This window comes from Apiospora phragmitis (assembly GCF_038363925.1).
Source record: "Apiospora phragmitis strain CBS 135458 chromosome Unknown utg000005l:1.0-4161743.0:1.0-4166827.0, whole genome shotgun sequence".
In the NCBI taxonomy this organism is placed as follows: Eukaryota; Fungi; Ascomycota; class Sordariomycetes; order Amphisphaeriales; family Apiosporaceae; genus Apiospora; species Apiospora phragmitis.
In genome coordinates, this window is record NW_027117403.1 from 3,077,634 (window position 1) to 3,102,704 (window position 25,071).

The window sequence follows — 25,071 nt, forward strand, 5'->3', positions numbered from 1 at the left end:
CATTGAATACACTGGTAGACCTCCACCCCACTCCCTCAATTACTTCCCAGATAAATAGAACACTCAACCCACCGCAGTCCTTCCACTTCTCTCTTTCTCCTTCGACTTCTCAACACTTCAAGACTTGCCACTACTTGCCTTCAACATGTATGTGCGTCAGGTCTGTCAGCGCCCTGATATCGGCGCCGAGGATGTCTGCATTCGGTTTGAGGTAAGCGCCTACTGCTATTATGGGTCTGATATGAGATCTCAGGCAGACCTGAACCTGCTGTATACGGGCGAGTTCTCCGACTGCCAGGTCACATGTGAAGACCGCACATGGAACTTTCACAAGTGCTTCATTTGCTTCCGAGCTCCCTTCTTCAAGGCAGCGTTCTCTGGCGGTCTTGGGGTAAGTCAAACAAGAACAGTTTTCTGCTCCGCCTTTTCAATTACTAACCTTGTCGAAGGAACCGGAGAAAGATAAGCTGGTCCTCCAAGGCTTCTCCAAGCCCGAGTTTGAGCTCGCAATTACCTATGTCTACGCTGAGCGATGTTGATCATTACGAAATGCCTAGCTGACTGGAAAATACTTGCCGCGCCACCCAGTCCCCAAGAGTCTCGAGACCGACCCGCCAATCACATGCAGCTACCGCATATTCCTCATCGCCGACCATCTCGAGATCCCACGCCTGGACGCTTCCGCGGTCGAGGCACTCAACCGAGCCCTGGCCCAACTCGCCGGCCTTGTGGCCAATGCGTGCCTGGCTTTGCAAAAGCCGGACAACGAGGTCAACCGAGCCAGAGATCTGGCAACCTACCTCCCGAAGAACACCATCGCCGAGATCGAGGAGATCACCAAAGCAGCTTATGGCCTGCCAAAGCCGTCATACAAGGCATTGCAGAAGCCCATCGTGGACTTCGTGGACTTCGTGGCCAGAACCAGCTGCCTGTTTGCAGGCATACCATCGCACTTGATGGTTGTCCAGGAAGGATCCGCGGCTGTGGGTGGAGTTCGAAAAAGGTCACACAGGCAGAGTCGGCTCACGAAGCCCCAGAGGGAGCTGCCAATGAAAGTGATGCAGAGGAGGCAGCCGCAAAGGTGGATGAGTCTACTGCCTAGAGGCTGGAGGAATATGCAGCTTTATCCCCCTGTTCTGTTCCATGTACCAGTAGATACACATGATAGATGAATTGCGGGAAGAAGAGTGTTTCTTGGTCGCAGGCAGAATGGACCAGGTGCTCCAGCTGGACCAAGCCAGCTCCTACTCTCCTCTCCAATAAGATACGACCCCAACACTTGCCTTCTGTATCCGTATTCTTGACGTCAGAGACGCGGTTTGACCTATTCCTTACCAAGTTCACAACCACACTTCTTACCTAACTTGAACAGCGAACAAATTCCATCTGGAATATTCCGAAAGACAAACTTGGTCTAAAGAACTACACCTATTACCGTAAGGATATCTGAGATATGCGTGTCGTCATCGGTTAGCTTCAAGCCTTAGCAGCTACGGCCAAGTAAGATAGAATACCATAGAGGACCGCATCCTTCACGTACAGTATTCGTCTAGTAGAAGTCGTCTGATCTCGTTTTCATCTCAAGGCTGAGCAGTCGGGCACCTGATATCCTGTATTGCCATACCAGCCCCGATTTCACTATGCCTCCCGCTTACAACGTGCCTGCCCAAATTTTAGCAAAGTCATTTTGACGTGACATGCGTGTAGCTACCTCAAAAGCCAGGAGCAAGTTCTGAAGCCCAAGTAAACTAGAAACCACTGCTCTGTTTACTGGGATTTTCTCTCGGACTCTCAACCTTTCCAACTTCTCCTCCACTACCTCAACAACAACTATCAACCCCGCGAGTGGGAATGGGACAGCCGTGCCACAACACCCAACATGATCAGGACGACTGCAGGGGCCGAAATGGTCAGAAAGACTGGTGAGGATCTCCTTGAAAGCGGACTTTTCTCGGATGCCGAGGTCAGCGCAGGCGACAAGGTCTGGCGAGTCCACACAGCCATACTGTGTAGTCGATCAGATTACTTCAAGAAGGCTTTCACCGGCCGGTTCAAGGAAGGCCAGACGGGAAAGCTGAAGATTCGCAATCAAGACCCTGACAATGTGTACCGGCTCTTGAAGTTTCTTTACACCGGCCACTGTTCGTTTACCCGTCTGAGGACCCATTGGACGCTTCGCTAACCATAAATGACAGTGCCGAGACAACTCAAATTGAGTCAGCTTCTTGAACTCTACAATGCCGCCGACTACTTTGGCATTGATAGTCTGCAAACCGACATCCTCGCCAACCTCAAAACCAAGTTTCTGCAACAAGGCCGTGATATCTGGAGATACCGGAATGACCCCAACGCAGCTTTACGAAGAATGAGACAGAATTGGACCGACGATGACTTGAAACAATCCTTCTCTGCTGCGCGCATTGTTTACACCCAGCCAGGAAACTTCGAGATGCCGCGCAAGTACTTCGCCAAGTTTCTCCAGACCACTTACGCCATCGTGGGCAGGGACATCCGCTTCATCGACGCTCTGAAAGAGCTGCCTGAGCTCGCAGTGGTCATAGTCGAACTCATGATGGATGCTTCTAATCAGGGTGCCAAGTCGATGGTATCTTTAGAGCAGCCTGAAAAGTGTGATAACTGCCTCAGCAAGGATATTTGGGCGCATCCCTGTGCTCAGACATGGGTCTCTACGGACAACGCATCTCGTAAGCTGATGGTTCGTGGCCTGTGTGACCGGTGCTACAAGATAGACAAGAATTAGGGCTGAACATGGCCGTCGGGCAAGATCTCGGAAGGGGAAGACAAGTATGGATGCTTGGAAAAGCCGAATCATATTGTTACTTCACGGATGGTAGCATCGCCTCAACATTAGAGATTATCAACATATTCTGATTCACATTCTACCATGATGTTACCATAGATATTCAGAGATTCAGATAGAATACATTTACTTACCGTGCTCTACCATCTCGGGCGCGTCAGGATAGAGTGTACAAGCCTTAGACATCAAATTCGCAGGATGCCGTTAAGGAGACTTGAGTGCTAATCAATGTCTGATTGACAGGTATGAGGATAGATAACGAGCCTCCCAATCTCATTCTATGCCAACTAAGGCATCGGCATACTAGATGGTGTCTTGATAACTGCGTACCCGTAGAGCTTACAGAGCAATTGCATCGGACGCTCATTCGTTCGTCGTAGCTGCCCTAGGAGGTGGCCATTTGGTGGAAAGCGCTGGAATTCGTCTCTCTAGGTACACAGCGAGCAAGGATTTCATGGGCATTCAACGGTAATTGTTTTGGGGGGGAGGGGACGGGAGGGCAGGGGTTTGCTGCCAAAACGGTGAGGCAGGCGTGGGTTCAACGTGAGGACATCGTGAATATCTCAACCCCATAAACAATTCCTATTCTTGTGCTGGCTCGGATCTTTCCTCATCGCCATTCGCCTCAATACACCACAGGGTTGTTGTACGGAACCTCTTCCATGAACAACACATGAAAGCCAAGTTCAACAGTGGTCTCGGTCCATCATGGGTGACTACCCCTACCACTGCGTAGACAAAGCGCCTGCGGACATGATGTACCGCGCAGGCGAGGAAATGTTCAACAACGAACTATTCTCCGATGCCAAAGTTACCGCGAATGGCTACACATGGCCAATCCACAAATCCATCATATGCTCTCGATCGGGATACTTCAGCAAGGCCTTCACTGGCCCATTCCGAGAGGCAACTACAAACCAATTGACCATTGAGGGTCAAGATGCCAAGGCCGTTGGACATGTCATTTATTATCTCTACACAGGAGACGGTAAGTTGGGCCATATAAAGGCCATTTTTAGTTGTCTACATTACTGATGCACATGGTGTACCAGTGCCCTTCTATGAAGTCGAGGACTTAAGAGAGGCTGTTGACCTCTTCATCGCTGCAGACTATTTCGATATCGACCACCTAAGAGACCACGCACGCAACCTCCTAGGCTGCCAATTTGACACTGTGCTGCAGTACGCTCACGATAAACCCCTTCTTGACGACGAAGATCTGGATCAACTCTTTTATGCAGCTCGTCACGCATATACGAGTGGCCCTAATCTTGAGGCCCTGCGCAAGCCGATCGAGGGCTTCTTAAAAGAGACAAAATTTCTTCTCAGCAAGGACGATCGCTTCATGCGAGAGTTAAACAATATCCCCGAGTTTGCATTAGCCTTGATTCGGCTCATGTCGTCTCCCTGGAACGAGGAAGAGATGCGATACTGTTGTCAGGCGAAGCCCACGTGGTGCACGGAATGCGCCTCCGTGAAATCCAAATTCGCCGAGATCAGCCTCGTCAGATACGCAGCGCATGATCCAGAGGAAGAGTACGTACTTGTTGGAACCTGCTCTGAGTGCTTCGAGGAACAGCAGTCTGAGTAGCAGAAGGCCTAAGGTGAACACACGATCCACAGCGGAAGAGATACAGATGTTTGCAGAAGCTGGATGGATCATTACAGGGCTGTCAGAATCACAAGAAGAGCGCGTTGGTATCTATGTTAGTCAACCAGTCGCAGGGGTGCCATTATTAGATCAATTGAGCAGATAATGCGAACACTCATGGACTAAGAATTCAGCTGGACACTTGTGATGTATCTGGCGGCATTCCGCAGCTTTGCGGCTCTGTATGCACCTCATAAGCACCATGAGCATTGAGAATGACTAATTGACCACAACTATCCCATCGTTAGCTTTCCTATCGCTGTCAATCATCCCAGCTACACCTGATCACGTAAAACCAGTCATCACGGCTTATTTCATCATTGCCATGGATGTCGACTGTATGCACATGAAGTAAAGTTGGCAAACGGCGACGCAGCCAGGGGGCGCCGAGACATGCGGCGAAGTGGTTCCACGGGAGCGCCCCATCGGAATCGCTGGGTAAAGGGCGCGGCTAAATTGGGATAAATTGGCCTGCTTCCCTCCCTGGCCATCCCGCCGGGCCGGGATGAAGAGGCCCCCAACCCCAGCTGCAATTGGGGCGTTTGCGGGATGAATGACGAGAATGAAGAAAAAAGCCTCGTGTATAAAAGGCAAAGACTACACAAAATCCATTATCATACGACTAGAACTAACATGATCGTAGCTTGGCCCCGAGGGAAGTTGATTCGAGTTCAAGTGTATAAGAACTGTCGCCGCATCTCCCAAGTCCTCGAGTCATTACATCCATTGCATCTCCAACACCATCCTTGGCATCGTGAGCTATCCCTACATCTACACATTAAACGCCCAAGACATTGGGATTTCTCCCTGTCCAAAACACCCATAGATTAAGAGAGAGAGAAGGAATAAAACAACACAACCCAAGATGACGCCCCCCCTGATAACCAACATCTACACGGCCGACCCCAGCGCCCACGTCTTCAACGGCCGTGTCTACATCTACCCCTCGCACGACCGCGAGACGGACATCGCGTTCAACGACAACGGCGACCAGTACGACATGGCCGACTACCACGTCTTCTCCACCTCCTCGCTGGACCCCCCCTACACTGCCGACGCCGTCGTCGACCACGGCGTCGTCCTGCGCACCGAGGACGTCCCCTGGGCCGCCAAGCAGCTCTGGGCCCCCGACGCCGCGCAGGGCCCGCGCGACGGCAAGTACTACCTCTACTTCCCCGCGCGCGACCACGCGGGCATCTTCCGGATCGGCGTCGCCGTGGGCGACGCGCCCGAGGGGCCCTTCAGGGCCGACCCGGAGCCCATCCCGGGCAGCTTCAGCATCGACCCGGCCTCGTTCGTGGACCCGGACACGGGCGACGCGTACCTGTACTTCGGCGGGCTCTGGGGCGGGCAGCTGCAGTGCTACCAGTCGGCGGGGGAATCCGGCAACAAGAACGACGGCCGCAACTTCGACGCGGCCTGGTCGGGGCCCCAAGAGCCAAAAGGCGCAGGCGCGAAAGCCCTGTTCCCCAAAGTCTCGAAGCTCGACCCCAACATGCGCCAGTTCACCCCCGAAGGCGCCCAAGACCTCGTCATCCTAGCCCCCGAGACGGGCGAGCCAATCGACGCCGACGATCACGACCGCCGCTTCTTCGAGGCGGCCTGGATGCACAAGCGCGGCGACACGTACTACTTCAGCTACTCGACGGGCGACACGCACTACCTGGTGTACGCCACTTCGAAATCGCCTACGGGCCCCTTCACGTACGGCGGCCGCCTGCTCGAGCCCGTGCTGGGCTGGACCACGCACCACTCCATCGTCGAGTTCGAGTCGCGCTGGTGGCTCTTTCACCACGACTGCGAGCTTAGCAAGGGCGTCAACCACCTGCGCTGCGTCAAGGTCCGCGAGATCTTCTACGACGCGGACGGCAAGATGTTCACCAAGCAGGACTGAATAATACTCCGTAGCTAGTGCTGGAAAGACTGGTTGCTTTTGGGGGCTTGCGAGCGCTTAACAGCTCCAAAGACGAGAAACGTACATATATATATTTCATAGAGAAAGAAGACAACAAAAGTAGCTCGCGCGTTGCTCTTTTCAGCCAACGTTCTGTGCTACGCTTCATTGAATTGCTTCCATTGCTGTATGATAGATACTGTCTGTTTCTATCTATCTAAGTAATCTCTCCATCCCGTGCGCGACACAAAGGAAAAGGGGGTATGATGTGCTAATTCAAAGTCCTGGCTATTCGAAATCTTTATCTCTGTTAGCCCCAAAAGTGTAATGTTGGTTGCTCCCGCGCATATCCCAAATACCCAGTACTCAGTGACCCGCTCCCATTTATAAAAGAAAAATTCAAAAGTATCAAGATTCCACAACGCCGAGATTAAGCCGCCGGAGCGCGTTTTCATATCTCCCAGGGCTATGGTCAGTCAACATACTCGCGCCGAATCTGACCTCGCCAAAGCGGCTCTCCACATCTCGGACATACTTCAGCACTATGCGCGTGGCGGGGCGGCCGATCTGTTCCTCGCCGACCTGCAGGAAAGCATCCCGGCGCAAGCAAGGCGTGCTCTCGACCGCGAAGACCTCGCCGGGAGGAAGCAGCTTCGGGCTCATCATGGTGGCGCGCAGCGTCTTCAAGGCGGCATAGGCCCACTTGTCGTCCTCCTCGTCGCGGTATTTCGGCGGGTTGCTGTACCATCGATCCGCAACGCCACTTGAAAACCCTTCCCATATCCGCCGGCGGACTTCGGCCTTGGCCTCCGAGTTGTCCGTCTTGAAACCAAGCGCGAGGGCTTGGAAGTCATGCAGAACACCAAGGGACAGATAAGGGACGAGGTCGTTTCCATGTACGATACTCGTGATCAAGCCTCGAGTGGCCTTTTGGAGGGATGGCGACATTGTAGATGGAGGTCCATATGCGTAAACGTGGATAGGTCTTCCAGGCGGCAGGCAGATCGCGCCATTGTCGGCTGAAGAACCTTGACCATCAGTCAGCAATCTCCGGTGTTGCTGAGCAGAAGTAACGAAGGCCGTGCCGGTAGTCGCTGGCTCGGCGAGCATGGCCCCAAGTAGTGCCGTGACCGCACCACCAAGTGAATGGCCACATAGAACAAGACCGTAATCGGGGAACTCTTCAAGGGTTTCCTTCAGTGTGACTAGAACTCTCCCGTCGCCTCCATACAGAAGACGGCGAGCAGATGCATGGATGCCCTTGTGAACCTTGTAGTTCTTGCCTCTCCAAAGCAGGTCATCGTACTCGCACATCATGTCAGCCAAGACATCTTCGAATCCCAAAGTCCCGCGGCAAGATAACACGACAGCCTTTGATTGCTCATCGAGGGCGATCGTGTGGACCAAGGGGATGCCAGTGTCGGTAGAACCAGTGGAGTCGGAACCTCCCTGAGGATCGACGTATGATGACAACAGAATACTATCCGGCGGTAGTTCCGTGTGGTGCGCGAAAGATCGTACATCTTGGTGTGTGTCATCATGGGCTTTCAATTGAGGCATCTGTTTCGAAATGCCCATGAACTTCAAGAAGTTGGACCCGTAAGCAGCAGATGCGTACCGGCTGTACCGTGTAATGTTTCTCAGGATGTGGAAGTTGGGGAACATTCCGCCAACCATACCCGTTTTCCTGAGCGTATCGACAGCTTCGGAGTCACTGTATGCGCTCTTTTGGTGGTACGAAGACAATACGAGTGACGTCTGCGAGGGGACTCGCCCGAAGTGTGTAGATACTTGGTGAGTACAGGCCGCCCATTCTTGTCCTGTTGGGATGTCGCTGCGGAGAAGGTGGCACCAATTCGCTGGCCTCGTTGCCCGGTTTCGATTTAGGCACATTGCTACTTCGATACTCAGACCGATAATAGGTGGGAGACCCAGGCCGGCTTTCATAAGACTGGATGGAGAAGGTGTCAGTTTGCGACACTGTCGAATTTCGCCGACGTTGCTGCACTGCTATGAAGCTCGACCGCGACTGGCTTCTGCTATGGCCCGGGCCATCTTCGAGCGTGCCAAGATCTCGCGATGAAAAGTAGTTAGGGTTCCCTCGCTGCGGGGCACGGGGGGCCTCACGGGCAGGAATGAGATTAGGTGTCCGGTTAGGGGACGGCTGGGCGGGCGGGCGTCATGACAGTATGGCTGCGCTGATGTGTATTCGGCGCGGACTTGTTGCTTCCCCATGGAGGCCGCATTCCAGTCTTGGCTTTGGTTGTAGCCGGGGCATTTTCAGTGCTGGCTTCCTTGTTGAGAAGATTGGCAAGGCCAGGAACCGAGCTCTTCTTGAATGCATTCCTTAATCCTCCACGCTTCTCTCCTGGTTTATTTCCCACCGAGTCATTCTCTTTGGGTTTACCTGCTGGCTTGTGGATAGACTGAGGTGTCAACGGTGTCTCCTCCGACTTCTTTGCTCCACTGGGAGGTTGCCGTTGGCGTTTCTGGTTCGCAGCGTTTTCGGGCGGCGGCTTGGGCAGTGGGATCTGTGAGTTGCGCTCCTTGGGCGAGGTTGCCGGGTTACTGCCTGTGGAACCGGTCGAGGACACTGATCTCTGCATCCGCTTCGGGCCATCCGCAGTCTTCACTGGAAGGGTGGTGGTAGGCATAGTTGACGTCCGTGGTGTTTTCGGCGGCGGTGGGGGCGCCGGTAGAGGCTTTTCTATGACTTCCTCCTCCTCTTCTTCTGAAGAGTCGTCGTCGTCATCCAAGATTTCGACTCGAGATCTGGTATCATCGTCGTCTTCGGAATCCTGCTCAATGGCAGTGCTTCTGTTCGTGTTGCGACTGATCCGATACACGACGCGGTATATCGGGATCTCATCCCGAGTGCCACTTGCAAGAGCGTTGACGGGATTCACAATCTCGCTTTCGATCATGTCTGCACCCGGGGGCGTCAAGATGGGAATATCGGGTGTCCCCTTGATCTCTACTGTGATGATCTTGGTGGTCGTGGTCGAGGTAGATATGGAGACATTCGTGTCCTTGGGGAGAGAGCTCATGATTTGTTTTCTGAGGTTGACCTCGGGTAGATCATCCTCGTCTCCGCTCTCATGCTCGCCATGCTGTTGAACCGCGTCAATGATGTCATCCCGGCCTCCTCTGACACTGCGAAGACTACGCTGTGCATAGTTTCCTCTGTGTACACCATATAAGCTATCTTGATGAACATCGACACGCTCGCCGTCATTCAAGACGACAACATCCCAGATGATTTCTTCTTGGCCGCTGGTTCGAATCTCGTCTTGGATGGTCTTGCGGCACGAGTTCTGTAGATAGGCAAGGCCAGCAAGGGCCAACACGATGTCTACAACTCCGACCCTTTCTCCTTGCACGCCAGTGGCGGGGTTCTGGAACTCGCGCCGGATCAGGGTTATGATACTGGCGATAGCTCTGGAGGAGTCGGTTGAGCCGAAAAATTGGTCCAGAACCGACAGTAACAGCTGTGATACTTGAGAGGCCGCCGTGACTCCCGTTTCGGTAACCTGGAAGCCGGTTGCGGTCCAGAAGACGGCCTGCAGCAAAGCTTGGTGGATCCCGTCGAGACCCCGTTCCAGTAGCGACTCGGCATTGTTCCTGCCGAGGTCGGTCCGAGACCTCGAAATGACATCTCGGCCGGCCCTGCTGAGGACGGTCTCGAAGAAGGCTCTGCTCAGCTCGAGACTCGAAAGAGTGGTGAATTTGGCGGCAGTGAAGCCGAAACTTCCGACGAAGGTGGTTGCGCGTATGGCAAAAGCCGTTGAGCGAGCCGCAAGGCTGACTGCACCTGCTATCGGGTGCGGCAAAAGAGTCTTACCTGGTGAAATCGATGCAAGGTGCTGTTGTTGCTGATGAAGGTGCTGTTCATGAAGGTGCTCCTGCTCATGGACTTCATCGCCGGGTAACTCGGTGAGCTCGTCGCTTGATTCGTTCTGAGTGTGGTCGTCATGGCGGTTGGTCTCCATCGTCACCTGTATGTGGTGGCCAGCTCCCAGCCCGAGACGTTCAGGAACAGGAGTATCCCAGTCATGTAAGGCCGGGTCGATCAAGGAGAATTACAGGAGCTAGAAAAGGAAGGCAGCGACGAGGTAGTGTTTACATGCATGAAACATCAACGTATGGAGGCGATTATTGACCAAAACATGCTGTCGCGCCAGGCACTCCAACCAGGTTGCAATGGTAATGATGATGAGGTACCAGCTTCATTAAACGATGGCCGTCGAATTACATTGGTGGCGATCCCCTAGATCGGACGTTTTCATCCAGAGTTTAACTGATGGTTGGCTCTGGCGTATGAGGAAGAGGCATGTGACGACGCGGGGCAGAGCTTGAAAACGCCGGCCAAAAGTGTACCTCGCCTTAGACAGAAAGATAACAGGCAAATGCACCTTTGATTTGTTGCGCAGTTGTGCAAATGATACTTTAAGTAGAGTGCAGGTCACGGAATGGCGGGCGATGGGCAACTTCCACGTTTGAAGTGATCGACGATCCGGCTGGTAAGGCGATATGACCTGCATTGGTTGAATTCCCCTGAATAAAAGTGACGGATGACGAAATGCAGGTCCCCAGCGCTTTCTTGTTGGGCAGAACGTGGCACGGGAAATGGGGCAGCAGGAAAAAGGCAATGACAACGAACCAGTGCATGTACTTGCAAGGGTCGGGACGAAAATGGGCCACTCGTTTTCACGTGAAGGATTGATTGATTACAGTAATGAACCTATTAGGGGCAGTCAACCAGAGAACAAATTCAATTGATTTTGGGTAGAAGCACCTTATTGCGAGGTCGACAGGTAATGGATATCTCTAATGCGACATCTACCTGGGTTTTACTTTTGTTTAGTTACAGGATAGTGGGAAGTCCATAGTCGTAGATGGTAGTCGTTCAATCGACATTAAACGTACATGCGGGGCGGGCTACAGCAAAAAGAAGAAAAGTCCACGCGGACAAACTTGCGGAGGACAAGAACGGAAAGAAGAAGTCGCATTGATTCACTTCATGCTTGCTGTCTGTGTGTCCTCTTACCGTCGTGTTACCGGCGAAAACTGAGTGAATTGCCGGTTTCCCATCCAGGGAGGCTCCATCCGGAATCAGACACCGTTTGTCTAAGCTTAGGTGTTTTTAGCCAAAATTTCATCCCATCAAGCCAAAGAACAACTGCTTCTTCGCGTAGAAAGACTCTAGAAGCTGCCAGAATTCAGCTCTCGTTACGCCTTGTGTAATATGGATATTGAAGCAGCCTAGAGAGAGCTGCATCGGTTTCTTCCCGCAGAACTACATATGTAAGTGGTGGGCAATTAATTGATCGTCCACTACCGCAGTGTCCGATGGGTCTAATGCTGAGATGAGATGGATGCGACTCGCGAGAAGTCCAGCGCTATTCTTAGCTACTAATAATCGACACCGTGCCACCGTGCTTAGCTTTTAGGCCCGTTCTGTCGCATTGGTCCCTGCTTCCGGGGCCAGCTATGGGACCCTGCCTCGAGAGAGGCTGTGAGGCTGAGCTCCGACGGTCAAGTCAGGGAAAGAAATGAAGCAAAGACGAACGTGAACCTGCTTTTGGTGTCCCGTTCGCTCGCTCGCAGTGTGACCCTCGTATTCCAGGTTGTGTTTGTTTTTCTCGGTCAATTCAACAACAGTGGGCGGCCGTACTATATACAAAGGAATCTCGTCATATCGTTCCGTCAATTGTTCTTTGACATCTTCCCCTCCCTTCATCAAACTCTGATTCCAACTCTTCCACTCGCTTCGAAGCACGATCATTCCTCAGGGGCAATTGCCAACTACACAGAAAGCCTAGACTTGCTGTTCTGTTTATTTGTTGACAGTTCTTCCTTCGCTCGCTTGCACCACGTCACATCTGCGCGCCCGCGGATACCCACCTTGTCCCCTCGATTTTTCGATTTTAAGCTTCCTGTGCCAAGTCTTAATCACCAGATCCCACCACCCCGATCAACTATCATGGCGGAACAAGGCCTCTTCTCGTCCGACCTCATCAACCCGGAGGTGCAAGCCGCCCTCCCCGCCGGCTACACTGCCCGCGCCCTCCGCCCCTCCGATTACGATGCCGGCTTCCTCGACTGCCTGCGCGTCCTGACCACCGTCGGCGAGATCTCGAAGGAGGCCTTCACCGAGCGGTACAACTGGATGGCACAGAACGACAGCTACTATCTGCTGGTCATTGAAGACTCGAGCAGCGGGAAGCCCGTCATTGTCGGCACGGGCGCCCTGATCGTGGAGCGCAAATTGTAAGAAACATCCAGCCCGTCCCTCCCAAGTTAAAGGATAGGCCCGATCGCAGGAGGAATCGCAATTGGAGCGCATATCGACTCTATACTTGTGTGCAAGCGAAGTCTAACCTTTTTTTTCTTGATCAATAGCATCCACAGCCTCGGTCTCGTCGGTCACATCGAAGACATCGCCGTCGCGAAAGATCAACAAGGCAAGAAGCTGGGTCTACGCCTGATCCAGGCGCTCGACTACGTCGCCGAGAAGGTCGGCTGCTACAAGACGATCCTGGACTGCAGCGAAGCCAACGAAGGCTTTTACGTCAAGTGCGGCTTCCGACGGGCCGGTCTGGAAATGGCACACTACTACACCGGGGACAAGAGTAAGCCTGCCCAGTAAAGGGAGAGCAGTGACGCTTCTTGTTTCACCTCATACTTCCACCCGGAGGCATTATCTCCGGGGCATATATAGAAGAAGGCATATATAATACCCGGGAAAGACGCCCGAGTACAGGCGTTTTGAAATTCAGGGGGGTGGGCTGATTCAATCAAGCCTAGTAGACGCCAAGTTATAGAGTTGTGATTTCGATTGGATTGGGCATTGGGCGGGATGGGACATACGACAGACAAGCCGGCCAGCTGGATTAAGGGAGTCAGACAAATGCAATAGAAGTGATGATACATGCAGCAGTACGTGATAGACGGCAGTGGACTACTGACGTGTGCTTCCCGAAAGAGGGGCACACTCCAGGACACACCTCAATAATCATCGAGACGTTATGCCATTACCTCAAGCGTGTCCAGGCAATCAGCCGCCGTTGGCATGTGAAAAAGGAGTTCGCTTGGCTACTATAGCATACCCAGCAACGAGGCGCATACCCCGTGATCTCTCCCAAACTCTACCTATTTGAAGCAAATTAACACAGTCAGCGACTTGAGGGCGCAAGACTATAATCTCACGACGATGAAGCCCGTTTTCACTGTAGATTCCGCATATACCGCTAGCTTCTGGTCGTTGAAGAAGGGATGCCGGGTAGCCCGTTACACTTGGGGGGGGATGGTGCGAACCAAACAAGAGCTAACCGTGTACAACCAAAGCAAATGGATAGCTCTCTCTCACACACTCTCCCCCGTTGTCCTTTCCCCCCCAGCGGCGGGCGGCCCAGCCAGCCCGAACCCTGAGTAAAATGCGGGCGCTGCCGACGGGCAATTGTGAGACACATCCAATGTACCTCTTCCGCTCTCCTCTTCGCTTCCACTTACGTGGGCTCTACAAAGCTGCATGCGCCTCTCTGACACATGCGCGACGAAAACGCACATGCTAAATCGTACATTCTACACTGACAACCCGCTAACCCTATTTCGAGTCAGAGCGAGCCAGCGAAAGCACCTTGCAACGAGGCGAGCCCCTCCCCCTTCTCCTCATCCGGACACGGGATACCTCATCGTGGTCCTACGTTACTTAAAGGCCACAATCGTTCGCACCTCTCTCTGTCTCCAACAGGGTATCAAGATAACTTCTACCTATTCATTCACCTGACACTCCATCTATCCATAGCCTCAGCATACCTACTCGTAAGACAGACGCATGCCAGCTAGCCTTGTACACTGAACTGTTTCTTAACTCTTGACAATTCCAATTTTCTACCAACCCCCACGGTTGTTCTTTGGTCTACTTTCCTTTTTGTCTACCCGCTTCGTACTCGTCAACTCTCCACACGGACTCCGGATATCCCCAACTTTGACTGTGCGGGGGCTCCCAACGCAGCATCGCGCAAGCAAATCATCGTCGTCGTCCCCTAGCTCCGGCTCCGTGCTCTATTCTCGTCTTCCCCCGTCTCAGCCGTAGCGAGCGCCTGCTGGCCCTATATCTTCACCATCATGGGCTCGAATTCCGACAAGCAATTTCGCGGCCTGTTGATCCGAACTAACATCGCCCTTCTTCAACGACAGTAAGTTTCCTGGCCCGAATGGTGGAAAGTGGCAATGCACTCCCACTGAAGCCACTCATTACCACACTTCATCTCCTCCCACCAAGCAACTATCATAGAATCGCCTACAGGGGAAGGGGGTTTAACCTCAAGATTGCTGCACGACAAGATAGTTGGGCCTTGCAGATACTCTTGTTGGGCTCGGTGCCACATCGTCTTATTAATCTTTCCTGCAGCATAGAGTTAGAAGCTACTAACATGGTGATTCAACAGAGTCCGTGAGAAGAGCAACTGGTACAACACTCCCAGAGTAGTCATTCGCAAGCGTTCGGGCAAGGTCGTCATCTCACGCCTCGGCACTCCCGCCAACTACGCCGCCGACGCCGGGTTCGAGATTGTGGAAATATAGCCTCGTCTCCAAATTACTGTACAACTAGTTCGCCGCCGTCGCAGCGTCGCCATCCCTGTTTGCTCGATCCCCTGTTCATCCGATCTCGAATTATTGTACCGTCTCCGATCTCCCCCCCTTATTTTTGCGACCCACCTGCCTACATACCACCACCATGTCTCCGCATAAAATCGAATTACCCACCCGCGCGGCGCCCGCGTCCGGCCCCGGCGCCGTCTCTTCTTCCTCCACCCCTCCTAGCTCCTCCACCACTGGCAAGCCCAACGACGTCTTCAGCGCCTCGCAGCCGCGCCGCTGGCTGATGGGCAACGAGGCCTTCGAGCGCGTCATGCCGCACCACGGCGGCATGCGCGCGCTCTGGGGAGACCAAGTGGAAGTTCCCCTGCACCAAGGCGCTGTACCCCTTCCACGACGGCGCCTACGAGGACTTCGCGCCCGTCTTCGAGCAGCTCATCGCCGACGGCGTCGACGACGGCAACGCGCCCGCCTACACCCGCGCCTTCTTCAGCGTGGCCGCGTCGCTCGAGGAGCGCGGCGACGCCGCCGTGAAGGCCGGCAACAAGAAAGAGGCGTCCGATGTATATCTCCGCGCCGCGTGCGTCTTGCGAATCGCCCGGTTCCCCTACGTCACCGCCTTTCCCGACGTCAGCTGCCCCGAGAAGTGGCACGCCTGGGAGTGGCAGAAGCGCGTCTACATGAAGGCCGGCGCGTCCTGGGACGAGCCCGTCGTCGAGGTCGACATCCCGCACACGCACGCCCAGGGCCGCGACCGCGCCACCATCCCGGCCTACGTGCGCGTGCCCGACCACAGCGACGCTGCCCATCTGCACGACGTGGCCGGCGAGGGCGAGGAGATCCCGACGCCCAAGTTCCCCGCCGTCCTGCTGTTCACGGGGCTCGACGGCTACAGGCCTGACAACACGGTGCGCTGCGACGAGTTCCTGGCGCGCGGCTGGGCCGCTGTTGTGGTCGAGATTCCGGGGACCGCGGACTGCCCGGCCGATTCGGCGGACCCCACGGCGCCCGAGCGGCTCTGGGACAGCGTGCTGGCGTGGATGGAACAAGATGGTCGGTTTGACATGGGGCGCCTGCTGGTTTGGGGATTAAGCGCGGGCGGTTACTACGCCGTGCGCATCGCGCACACGCACAAAGACCGGATCCGGGGCGCCGTCGCCCAGGGCGCGGGCGTGCATCATTTTTTCGACCAGGACTGGATGGACCGCGCCGACGGGCATGAGTACCCCTTCGAGTTGAGCCCGGCCTTCGCGATGAAGCATGGCTTCGCGAGCGTCGAGGCATACAAGGCGGGCGTGCAGAAGAAGTTCTCGTTGTTGGAGAATGGGATCATTCAGGGGCCTTCTTGTCGGCTGTTGCTGGTCAATGTGAGTATTGGCGTTCCCCCCTTTCTTGCCCACCCACGGAAGAGAATAAAAGAAGAAAATGGAGACGATGGTGATGATGCGTCTTGCTAACGAGAGAACTCTGTTATTAGGGCACCCTGGACGGTCTTATGCCTATCGAGGACTCGATGATGTTGTTTGAGTACGGATCCCCTAAGGAGGCGCGCTTCTTCTCCAATGCCCTGCACATGGGCTACCCCTTAGCGAACTCGTCGGTATACCCCTGGATGGAAGAGGTGATGGGCTACAAAAAGGAATAAGTTTGGCGTTTATAACATAGCAAAGCAGGCTCGGTCGGAAGTTTTGTAAAATTGAGTTTGGTTCCTTCGGTTTGTTGGTTCAGCCTTTGGTTTGTGGGTTTTGCTGTATAATTACTTGGAAGTAGTAATCGATAATTACGTTACCGCTATCAAATTACACTGACTGTCGTTGGTAAAGGTGTGTTCTAAAAGTACCTTAGGCGTTCGAAAGTGTTGCTCATCAACATCTAAGTATTAGTCCAGCTGTCCAGTCTGCCATGATTCTTGAGTAAACATAAAGCTACCTAGTCTTCGGGGCCTATGAGATCTGGCTGAGATTCAAGGGGTTATTTTTCCATTCTTGTGAATATCATATCACTTTCTACGGCTTGAGAACAGATGGAAAATGTGTGACCTGTTGTGTATAGGAATTGCGATATCTGTATTCCATGACGGGGAACGCAAGGCATGCCTGCCATAACAGCAGTAAATCTCCTTATTTCTCGCCTATCGTCCCATCCAGCCCCCATCCACCACCAAAGTATGCCCGGTCACGTACGCCCCCGCCCGGCTCGCGAGGTAGACGACGCTGCCCTTGAAGTCGTCGGGCGTGCCCCAGCGGCCGGCGGGGATGCGCTCGCTGATGGACGCGAGCCGCGCCGGGTCCGCGAGCAGGGCCGCGTTCATGTCCGTCTCGATGTAGCCCGGCGCGATGCAGTTGACGGTCACGCCCCGCCCCGACCACCCATTGGCCATGCTCTTGGTCAGCTGGCCCACGGCGCCCTTGGAGGCCGCGTACGCGGGGACGTTCAGGCCGCCCTGGAACGTCAGCAAGGAGGCGAAGTTGATGATGCTGCCGCGGCGGCCTGTCGTGGCGGACGGGGGCAGGGACAGCATGTGGGCGCCGGCGTCGCGGCAGAGGGTGAAGACGGAGTTGAGGTTGACTTGCATGATCTACTGACAGGTTAGATTCAGGTCAGGGGGCGGCGATGTGCAAGTACTGGTCAGGTTGTGGTTATGGCTGTGAGAAACCGGGATTGAGGGGTTCGGTAAAGGGGGCAGAAGCAGGTGAAGTGGAAAGGGAGCATGCGAAAAAACGAACCTGGTTGAAGTCGCTATCGGGGAACACCTCGACCGGGTGCCGGATCTGGATACCGGCGCAGTTGATCAGGATCCGGACCGTGTGGCCGTCGGCCAGGATGCTGGGGACGAGCTTTGCGACATCTTCTTGCGACGACAGGTCGGCTGTGTAGACGGTCGCTTTGCGGCCGAGCGCCTCGACGGCTTTCTTTGTCTCGGTCGCTGTCGTGTTTCTCTGTTATAAGTGCACCAGACTCAGTCAATTTGCTCTCTCTCACTTGATACTGTCGCACGTCTGCCAATTCCATTTACTGATGATCTTTCCATGCATGACACGGAGCACAAAGCTTAGAAAGCGGCATGGTGTGGTATTGATAGTAGTTGGTGATGATATACCTGGATGAGAATGAGGTCGGCTCCCGCTTCAGCTAGAGCAATGGCACAGGCTTGACCAATACCTCTCGTGCCGCCAGTGACCAGAGCGGTCTCGCCCTGTAGAGAGAATAGAGAGCTCATATTTGCATATATATGTTCCGAGACTTGTTTATTGGCCCTCTGGTCTACGGAAATGTCAAAGACGAGAATGCTGTCACTGATGTCAAGGAAACACAGTCAATTGTAAGAATGCCCCGCGATTCAAGTTGGCGGGGGGCGTGGAGCATCATTGTAGCTTGCTGTCGGGAACTAACGCTTCCCCAAAATGACGTCCCCCTCGCTTGGCCTGAACCGGCATCCTCGATCCCTGTCAAGCCACCGGGCTGGATGGCGACAGGCGACAGGTACGGTCATGAGTCGAACGGTATATCGTGACAGCTTCGGGCTACTCGCCTGTTCTAGCATGTTTTCATGAGGGGAGATTGAGGGGAAATCGAGGAGAGCTTGCGGGTAAACAGTGATTTCTGGGTCCACGTGGGGGAAGGCGGGTCAAGCCAAACGGCGACTGATTTAACCCGCCATTTCAACAGCAGCTCTAAAGGACTGAAATCGGTAATGCTCGCCGAGAGATGCTCCGATGAGTTTGCCTGACGGGAGGAACTGAGACCAGTATGAACGCAAGTGGATACCAAATAGTATATCCCAGTGGTAGGTACTTGGTACAGTATTCTTGGACCTTTGTAAGATAGCTAGCCCTGGTGTGAGGCACCCCGTCCACCCAGTCCCGAAGCTATCTGGACAGCTAGCTGGGGACGAATCGTTAATCGCTGAGACACGTCCGAGGCTTAAAGATGCTTGACGCTTTATGAAGCTGCTAAAATATATTCCTAGCGACCTTGACATCAGAAGCGAATTGGCTCGAGGGGCAAATCCCAATAGAACTAGCAAAAGCAAGAGGAAACACTTCAGGTAGGAGAATCGTTATCTCATGTACGGTCGTGCTTGATACGGGAGAGTTTCTCTTTTGCACTGAGACCCTACCAAAATGTAACAAACATTGGGGAACTAGAAACAAAAAAAGATCGCATTTGGGGTTGGTTTGGGGTAGCGCTCCGCAAAATGGGCGAATTTCCCCGATGGGTTCAGGGATGCATCTTTGGTTTGTCGCCCAGGTCCACAGACCCCGCGTCGGCGTTGATGCCGCTACAGCCTAACATACAGGGCATGACAGGTTTTCTCTTCTCGTGGGGCTCTCTAGCCTTCGAGATCGGAAGACATGGAGGAGCTCCCCAATACTTTCCAGGTTTTCTGGAGTGCCATAAGGTCGTTTGAATAACATTCCTTGGCTACTTACTCATAGGCATAGCATCAATAATACACTTCTTGCGAAACCCTATGAGAATATCTGCTCGTCTTCTTAGAATCACAAAGTCCTGATAGAAAGTCGTTCACAAGCTCTTGATAGCCTCGGTTATAGTGGGCTCCGTTAACAGGTGTACACCAATAAGGCAACACTTTCTCCCGTCCCCAAAGCAAGCGATGAGCAGCTCTGAAGTTAGGGCGTCGGTCCTCCATGGGGCTAAGGACCTCCGGGTTGTAAGTGTGCCGACTGTTTATCGAATCTATGAAGCCTAAGTGCACAAACTTATAACCAATGCGCCGCACAGGAAACCCGGACACTTCCGGCCCCGTCGGCCACCGAAGTCCAAGTCGCCGTGCAGGCCACAGGTCTCTGCGGTTCCGATCTACACTACTTCTCACACTACCGCAATGGCGATATTATCGTGCGCGAGCCCATGACGCTGGGCCACGAGTCCGCCGGCGTGGTCACGGGTGTCGGCTCGGAGGTAAAGCACTTGCAAGTCGGTGACCGTGTCGCTCTCGAGGTCGGCCTGCCCTGCGAGGACTGCGCGCTCTGTAAAGAAGGCCGGTATAACATCTGCAAAGGCATGCGCTTCCGCAGCTCGGCCAAGGCGTTCCCTCACTTCCAAGGCACACTACAGGAAAGGATCAACCACCCAGCAAAGTGGGTACACAAGTACGTCTCCATCTGGACTTCTTCCCATATGGCAACCTGGTTTGGCTAATGATGCTGCTGCCAGGTTGCCCGAGAGTGTCACCCTGGAGCAGGGCGCACTGGTCGAGCCCCTATCCGTGGCCATGCACGCGCGAGACCGAGCGCAGCTGAAGCCCGGCTCCACGGTGCTGGTGCTCGGCGCCGGCGCCGTCGGCCTGCTGTGCGCGGCGGCGTGCAAGGCGTCCGGGGCCAAGGCGGTGGTCATTGCGGACATCCAGGAAGACCGCGTCCACTTCGCCGTGCAGAACGGCTTCGCCGACGTGGCGATCGTCGTGCCCATGGCGCGGCTGCAGACCATCGAGGACAAGCTGGCGTATGCGAAGGAGCTCGCGGGGCGGGTGACGGCGTCCAAGGTGGGCGCAGGGGAGGAAGAGGTGGGTGAGGTGGGCGTCACGTTCGAATGCACGGGCGTGGAGTCGTGTATGCAGACGGCGATCTATGTAAGTCATCCTGCCCCTGGCTAAGTACCTGATGGGATGAGAGGAGGACGTCTTGTGATACTGACCTAGATGATGAACAGGCGACGCAAGCGGGCGGTAAAATCATGATTATCGGCATGGGCACGCCGATCCAAACGCTTCCCATATCGGCCGCAGCCCTGAGAGAGGTCGACCTAGTCGGCGTATTCCGATATGCGAACAATTACCCCGAGGTCATCAACATGTTGTCGGCCAAGAATGCCACGCTACAGGACGTAGGGAAGCTGGTAACACAGCGATTCGAGGGGCTTGATAAGATCCCGGAGGCTTTCGACATGGCGGGCAGAGTGAAGGATGGAAATGGCAATCTGGTTCTGAAAGTGGTGGTTGCTATGTAGTCAAAACCCAAGGCCATAAAGCTTGACCGTGACTCATTGGCTTTGAAAACCTTCATTTCCCAATAGCCTCCTCTCTCTCCCTCGAGAACGCGACATAGGTTGCTGGGAATCTTAAAACCACTGCGTGTAACCTAGCCAACCTCCTTTACACCTTCATGAGCGACTAGCCTGTTCCCACAATGGTAATCCCTCCCGGCCGTGACCTGTAAAGTCGGACAGCTGACACGCCACCAAAAGAGCCCTGCTACATCCACTTGATTCATGCACGTTGTCGCTGTTGCATCCAACATGATACCAAGCTGGCTGGTGATTGGGGCAGCAAGGGGCTGTGTTTGTGCGGGGCTGGGTTGTCGTCGCACAACGACGCCAGGCATCCAGAAGTGTGGCTATGTGCGAGCCTTACTCGAGTTGAACTTATCACAGATCCATTGAGTTATCTTCAAAGTTAAAACATATTCTTGTCGGTTCTTCATCTTCGGGATTGCCTTCGTCATCAGCTTATACTCGTTCGACCTTGGTAGAGGAGTCATGGACCCAGGCACGGCAATCGGCCTCGCGGGAACGGTGTACGGTGGTGATTGCGGGGATCGAGTTCGTCGGTGATGCCAAACAAGTCTACGTAAAAGGCGGGACGGACGACAACCGAGACCTCGATGCTGTAGCGCAAGATATCCAGAGTGCGTCTGCGAGCCTCGAAGAGCAATTAGCTCGGACCAAACCACATGTCGAGAGCCCCGATGGCGAAAGCCATCTCAATGCCGAGGATGAGGTCAGTCAGCATTTCAGGCAACATCACCTTGTTGCTCACTGGATATAATTAACTCCCCTTAGGAGCTTCGCCAATTAGCCATACGAGCATCCGGTATTGGCAAAGAATTGTCAGTGGCACTGGGGAAGTCCCAGGTCGGCGACAAATCCAAGTTCAAAGCCTTCAAAGCTGTTGTTCGTGGAAACTGGGACGCCGATGACATCAAGAAGATTGAAGCCAGGCTGAACAGCGTGCGAAGCGAGTTGCAACTGAGGGTGCTTGTGAGCATCAAGAGGAACCTGGATGAGCCTCAGAATGAGCCCTACAAGCCGATGCTCAGCACGCTGGAGAGCCTCGTCAACCATCAAGCCCAGTCCGGAGAAGACAGGAAACGGATGTTGGAATTACTTTCCAGGACCGAAGAGCCGGCCAGTTCGATGAAGGATGAGCTTCTTGCATCGAAACAGCAGATCTTGACGGAGATCAGGTCAGCCCAGCCGTCGTTTCTGGCTACCCATCAGGGATCTGCAAGTGGGGAGTCGATCGAAAAGCAAGTAGAGGATGCGATACTGGCATCACTTTGGTATCCTAGCAGAAGTGACCGCGAAGAGAGCATAAACAACGTCCATAAGAAGACGTTCGAATGGCTATTCCGAGATCCTGCCACCCCTGACGCTCCTTTCAGCAGTTTGGTCGAGTTCCTACAATCGGACAACGAAAAGGCGTACTAGATCACTGGCAAACCCGGGTCTGGCAAGAGTACCGCCATGAAGTTTCTGTTAGGCGATCCTAGGACTACCCAGTGTCTTCAGCACTGGTCTGGTGGCAAGAGAGTCCTAGTAGCTCCTTTTTACTTCTTCTATAACGGCAGCGACATGCAGAAGTCGGGATTGGGACTACTGTCATCGTTGCTGTACACGCTGCTCAAACAGGAAAGGAAGCTGATACCCATTGGCTTCAAAGCGCGATTCGAGGCTGGGCTTGGTGGTGGTCAGATTTCCACACAAAAGCTGTCCATTTTCGAGACTAGAAGAGCTTTGAAGGAAGTCATCCTGCACAGCCCTGACATCTTCTTCTTTTTGGCTGTTGATGGCTTGGATGAATTCGACCCGCGAGTTTCAACAACCGATGTCGGCAGTCTATTGCAGCTCACAAGAAGTCTGGGCAATTTCCACAACGCAAAGCTCATTGCTTCTAGTCGACCGCTATCCGCGTTCGAGCAAGAGTTTGTGGATTGCCCTTCTCTGGCCATTCACACCCTGACGCGAGAAGATATCCACTCATATGTGTTTGAAGAACTTCAGTCGCATCCTAGGATGAAGATGTTGATGTCCAGGGACGAGGAGCAAGCCAAGACCTTGATTCAGTCTATCAGTGATAACTCATCTGACGTGTTCTTGTGGGTTAGGCTTGTCGTTCGATCACTACTCGAAGGCTTGCAGAACTCTGACAGACTCGAAGAACTTCAGGCCAGACTTGAAGAACTACCCCACGATCTACATACCCTTTACTCGGTCATGCTGTCAAGAATTCCGCCACAATACCTTCCTCAAACAGCAAAGCTGATACAAATAGTGGAAACAGCCACATGTGATAAATCCGAATTCAGTCTACTGGGCCTTTGGTACGCAGACCAATGGACTGACCTTGATCTGTTTCGTGAAGAAGTCAGCCCTATTAGCGAAGATGAAATCAAGAATCGCACAGTGGATATGAAAGGCCGACTGGAAAGCAGATGTCTGGGTTTGATTAAGACATATTCGACCTCTATGACGTATGGGAAGCTTCTGGATTGGAATAATGTTCCCAGGAGAGACGTCCAAGACCCATGCGACACTCGACTAAGGCTTTGTGTCAAGTTCATTCATCGCACAGTCTCTGAATTTCTTGGGAATAAGGGGATAAGGGCCAGATTCGTCAACATTCCTAGCCTTTCAAATTTCAGCCGGGATTTGGCTTCATTACGCTCAGCCATCGCCGTTGTGAAAGAATTTTTACCAGGCAAGTCTACGGACTGGGTTGTCTTGTTGAAACTGGCTGGCAATGCCGGTTTCCGATTAGTACCTAGGGAAAAGTCCATCAGTGCCATTTACAGACTGAAGCTACTGAGTGAGCTTGACAGAGTTATGTCAATACACATGGCCAGTCAATTAGCCACACCGTGGAATTCAATAAGCCCGAGACTGAAGTTTTCAGAAGATGAGTCCCATGACGTGCACTGGTTGTCGTGGCTCGACGGAGCCGTTCTTACGGAGTCGCCCAAGATCCCATCGGGTTCCGCATATCCATACAATTGCGTACCATGTAACGGACGCCAAGCATCCTTCATGTCGTACCTAGTGGTGAAATTTCAAGAATCGGCACTGCGTCACCTGGTCGATACGCATGGCCGTTCAATCTTACACAAAAGTGGCTTCTCTCTTCTAGGCTACGCTCTGTGCTATGTAGGGCCATGGCACCGTCACATGCACTTCATTAGCTCAAGCATGGTGAAGTTCTTAATTGACAATGGAAGTAGCCCCCACGAAGAATTCTGCGGGAAGACTGTTTGGGGACTGGTACCTGTGCACACGAGTAAGCAGTCACTCGTATCAGGCGTATCCCGGCCTATGGATTCCCAGTTGGGTTGGTAACGATGACTTAAAGGCAATACTAGAACTACTGAAAGCCGGTGCAAACGTCAACGGCCGAGTCTGGTGGGAAGGAGTACAATACAACGTACGCGGCGGGAAAGAACATAATCCTCAGAGCAGAACACTCTGCACTCTTGGTTTGGCAGTTGGCCGAGTGCATGAGCTTGTTGTGGAATACCTCTCCACTACTGATCTCGACGCCGGCAGAACCCCTGAACCAAACAGTTTGGTAGTGACCAAGAACAGACTTGAAAGTATTGCCGGGTTGTTAGAAACTGGCGGTGCCGTCGAGCAAGAATGGGACATAGAGGGGAATCTTATTCCTCCTGTTACCACAGCCCAAGAACCGGTGCCGGAAGCGAGCGAAGGCCCTGAATGGAGCGCGAAACCACCCCAACAGAACCTTCCACCTACAGTGTTGGGACCTGATGAGATGCATCCGGGAGTCACTGACGATTCGAAGGCAAATGGTAATATTTTCGCGAAGTGGGAGAAGAACGGAGTCTTGGAACTTAGTTCTCACAGGTCTGAAGCTCAGTCCAGCAAGCAAACTGCTTGCACACACGAGCTAAAGAATAGGAGATCGAGGATATGTAGCAAATTCGGCAATTGGATGAAGTCTCTAGCTAGGAAACCGACGGTCGCTACTTGACCAGTATCTACATGATGTTGTTCGAGAGCTTGAAGAAATTCCAGTAGCTGATCCTGAGCCCACGTGTGTGGTCCATCAATCAATCTTTCAAGAGA

At 53.5% G+C, this 25,071-nt stretch overlaps 12 protein-coding genes across 12 annotated transcripts; 10 read left to right on the plus strand and 2 right to left on the minus strand.

Annotated features, from left to right (window-relative positions):
* Positions 1-145: 145 nt before the first annotated feature.
* On the plus strand, positions 146-1,172 carry PG994_004936 (uncharacterized protein; the record flags this gene model as incomplete). The annotated part of the gene is made up of 3 exons (XM_066856345.1): positions 146-391; positions 450-534; positions 589-1,172. 3 exons carry the CDS (start codon positions 146-148, stop codon positions 1,170-1,172), a joined length of 915 nt encoding a protein of 304 aa, XP_066718512.1.
* A 707-nt stretch (positions 1,173-1,879) lies between these two features.
* Positions 1,880-2,761, plus strand: PG994_004937 (uncharacterized protein; the record flags this gene model as incomplete). The annotated part of the gene is made up of 2 exons (XM_066856346.1): positions 1,880-2,141; positions 2,196-2,761. The coding sequence occupies 2 exons, from the start codon at positions 1,880-1,882 to the stop codon at positions 2,759-2,761; spliced, it is 828 nt and encodes a 275-aa protein (XP_066718513.1).
* A 768-nt stretch (positions 2,762-3,529) lies between these two features.
* PG994_004938 (uncharacterized protein) lies at positions 3,530-4,412 on the plus strand (the record flags this gene model as incomplete). Its single annotated transcript, XM_066856347.1, has 2 exons — positions 3,530-3,809; positions 3,874-4,412. The coding sequence occupies 2 exons, from the start codon at positions 3,530-3,532 to the stop codon at positions 4,410-4,412; spliced, it is 819 nt and encodes a 272-aa protein (XP_066718514.1).
* Positions 4,413-5,337: 925 nt separating this feature from the next.
* On the plus strand, positions 5,338-6,366 carry PG994_004939 (Xylosidase/arabinosidase; the record flags this gene model as incomplete). The annotated part of the gene is made up of 1 exon (XM_066856348.1): positions 5,338-6,366. One exon carries the CDS (start codon positions 5,338-5,340, stop codon positions 6,364-6,366), a length of 1,029 nt encoding a protein of 342 aa, XP_066718515.1.
* A 408-nt stretch (positions 6,367-6,774) lies between these two features.
* Positions 6,775-10,355, minus strand: PG994_004940 (uncharacterized protein; the record flags this gene model as incomplete). The annotated part of the gene is made up of 3 exons (XM_066856349.1): positions 6,775-8,080; positions 8,169-8,530; positions 8,553-10,355. 3 exons carry the CDS (start codon positions 10,353-10,355, stop codon positions 6,775-6,777), a joined length of 3,471 nt encoding a protein of 1,156 aa, XP_066718516.1.
* Positions 10,356-12,349: 1,994 nt separating this feature from the next.
* Positions 12,350-13,015, plus strand: PG994_004941 (uncharacterized protein; the record flags this gene model as incomplete). Its single annotated transcript, XM_066856350.1, has 2 exons — positions 12,350-12,636; positions 12,769-13,015. The coding sequence occupies 2 exons, from the start codon at positions 12,350-12,352 to the stop codon at positions 13,013-13,015; spliced, it is 534 nt and encodes a 177-aa protein (XP_066718517.1).
* Positions 13,016-14,496: 1,481 nt separating this feature from the next.
* Positions 14,497-14,955, plus strand: PG994_004942 (uncharacterized protein; the record flags this gene model as incomplete). Its single annotated transcript, XM_066856351.1, has 2 exons — positions 14,497-14,567; positions 14,820-14,955. The coding sequence occupies 2 exons, from the start codon at positions 14,497-14,499 to the stop codon at positions 14,953-14,955; spliced, it is 207 nt and encodes a 68-aa protein (XP_066718518.1).
* Positions 14,956-15,109: 154 nt separating this feature from the next.
* Positions 15,110-16,615, plus strand: PG994_004943 (uncharacterized protein; the record flags this gene model as incomplete). The annotated part of the gene is made up of 3 exons (XM_066856352.1): positions 15,110-15,280; positions 15,327-16,337; positions 16,448-16,615. The coding sequence occupies 3 exons, from the start codon at positions 15,110-15,112 to the stop codon at positions 16,613-16,615; spliced, it is 1,350 nt and encodes a 449-aa protein (XP_066718519.1).
* A 486-nt stretch (positions 16,616-17,101) lies between these two features.
* Positions 17,102-18,190, minus strand: PG994_004944 (uncharacterized protein; the record flags this gene model as incomplete). Its single annotated transcript, XM_066856353.1, has 3 exons — positions 17,102-17,548; positions 17,697-17,909; positions 18,071-18,190. The coding sequence occupies 3 exons, from the start codon at positions 18,188-18,190 to the stop codon at positions 17,102-17,104; spliced, it is 780 nt and encodes a 259-aa protein (XP_066718520.1).
* A 1,398-nt stretch (positions 18,191-19,588) lies between these two features.
* On the plus strand, positions 19,589-20,943 carry PG994_004945 (L-iditol 2-dehydrogenase; the record flags this gene model as incomplete). The annotated part of the gene is made up of 4 exons (XM_066856354.1): positions 19,589-19,645; positions 19,717-20,087; positions 20,152-20,566; positions 20,647-20,943. 4 exons carry the CDS (start codon positions 19,589-19,591, stop codon positions 20,941-20,943), a joined length of 1,140 nt encoding a protein of 379 aa, XP_066718521.1.
* A 528-nt stretch (positions 20,944-21,471) lies between these two features.
* On the plus strand, positions 21,472-22,422 carry PG994_004946 (uncharacterized protein; the record flags this gene model as incomplete). The annotated part of the gene is made up of 3 exons (XM_066856355.1): positions 21,472-21,517; positions 21,570-21,712; positions 21,775-22,422. 3 exons carry the CDS (start codon positions 21,472-21,474, stop codon positions 22,420-22,422), a joined length of 837 nt encoding a protein of 278 aa, XP_066718522.1.
* Positions 22,423-22,458: 36 nt separating this feature from the next.
* On the plus strand, positions 22,459-24,896 carry PG994_004947 (uncharacterized protein; the record flags this gene model as incomplete). Its single annotated transcript, XM_066856356.1, has 4 exons — positions 22,459-23,800; positions 24,140-24,265; positions 24,348-24,794; positions 24,850-24,896. The coding sequence occupies 4 exons, from the start codon at positions 22,459-22,461 to the stop codon at positions 24,894-24,896; spliced, it is 1,962 nt and encodes a 653-aa protein (XP_066718523.1).
* Between the last annotated feature and the right edge of the window lie 175 nt (positions 24,897-25,071).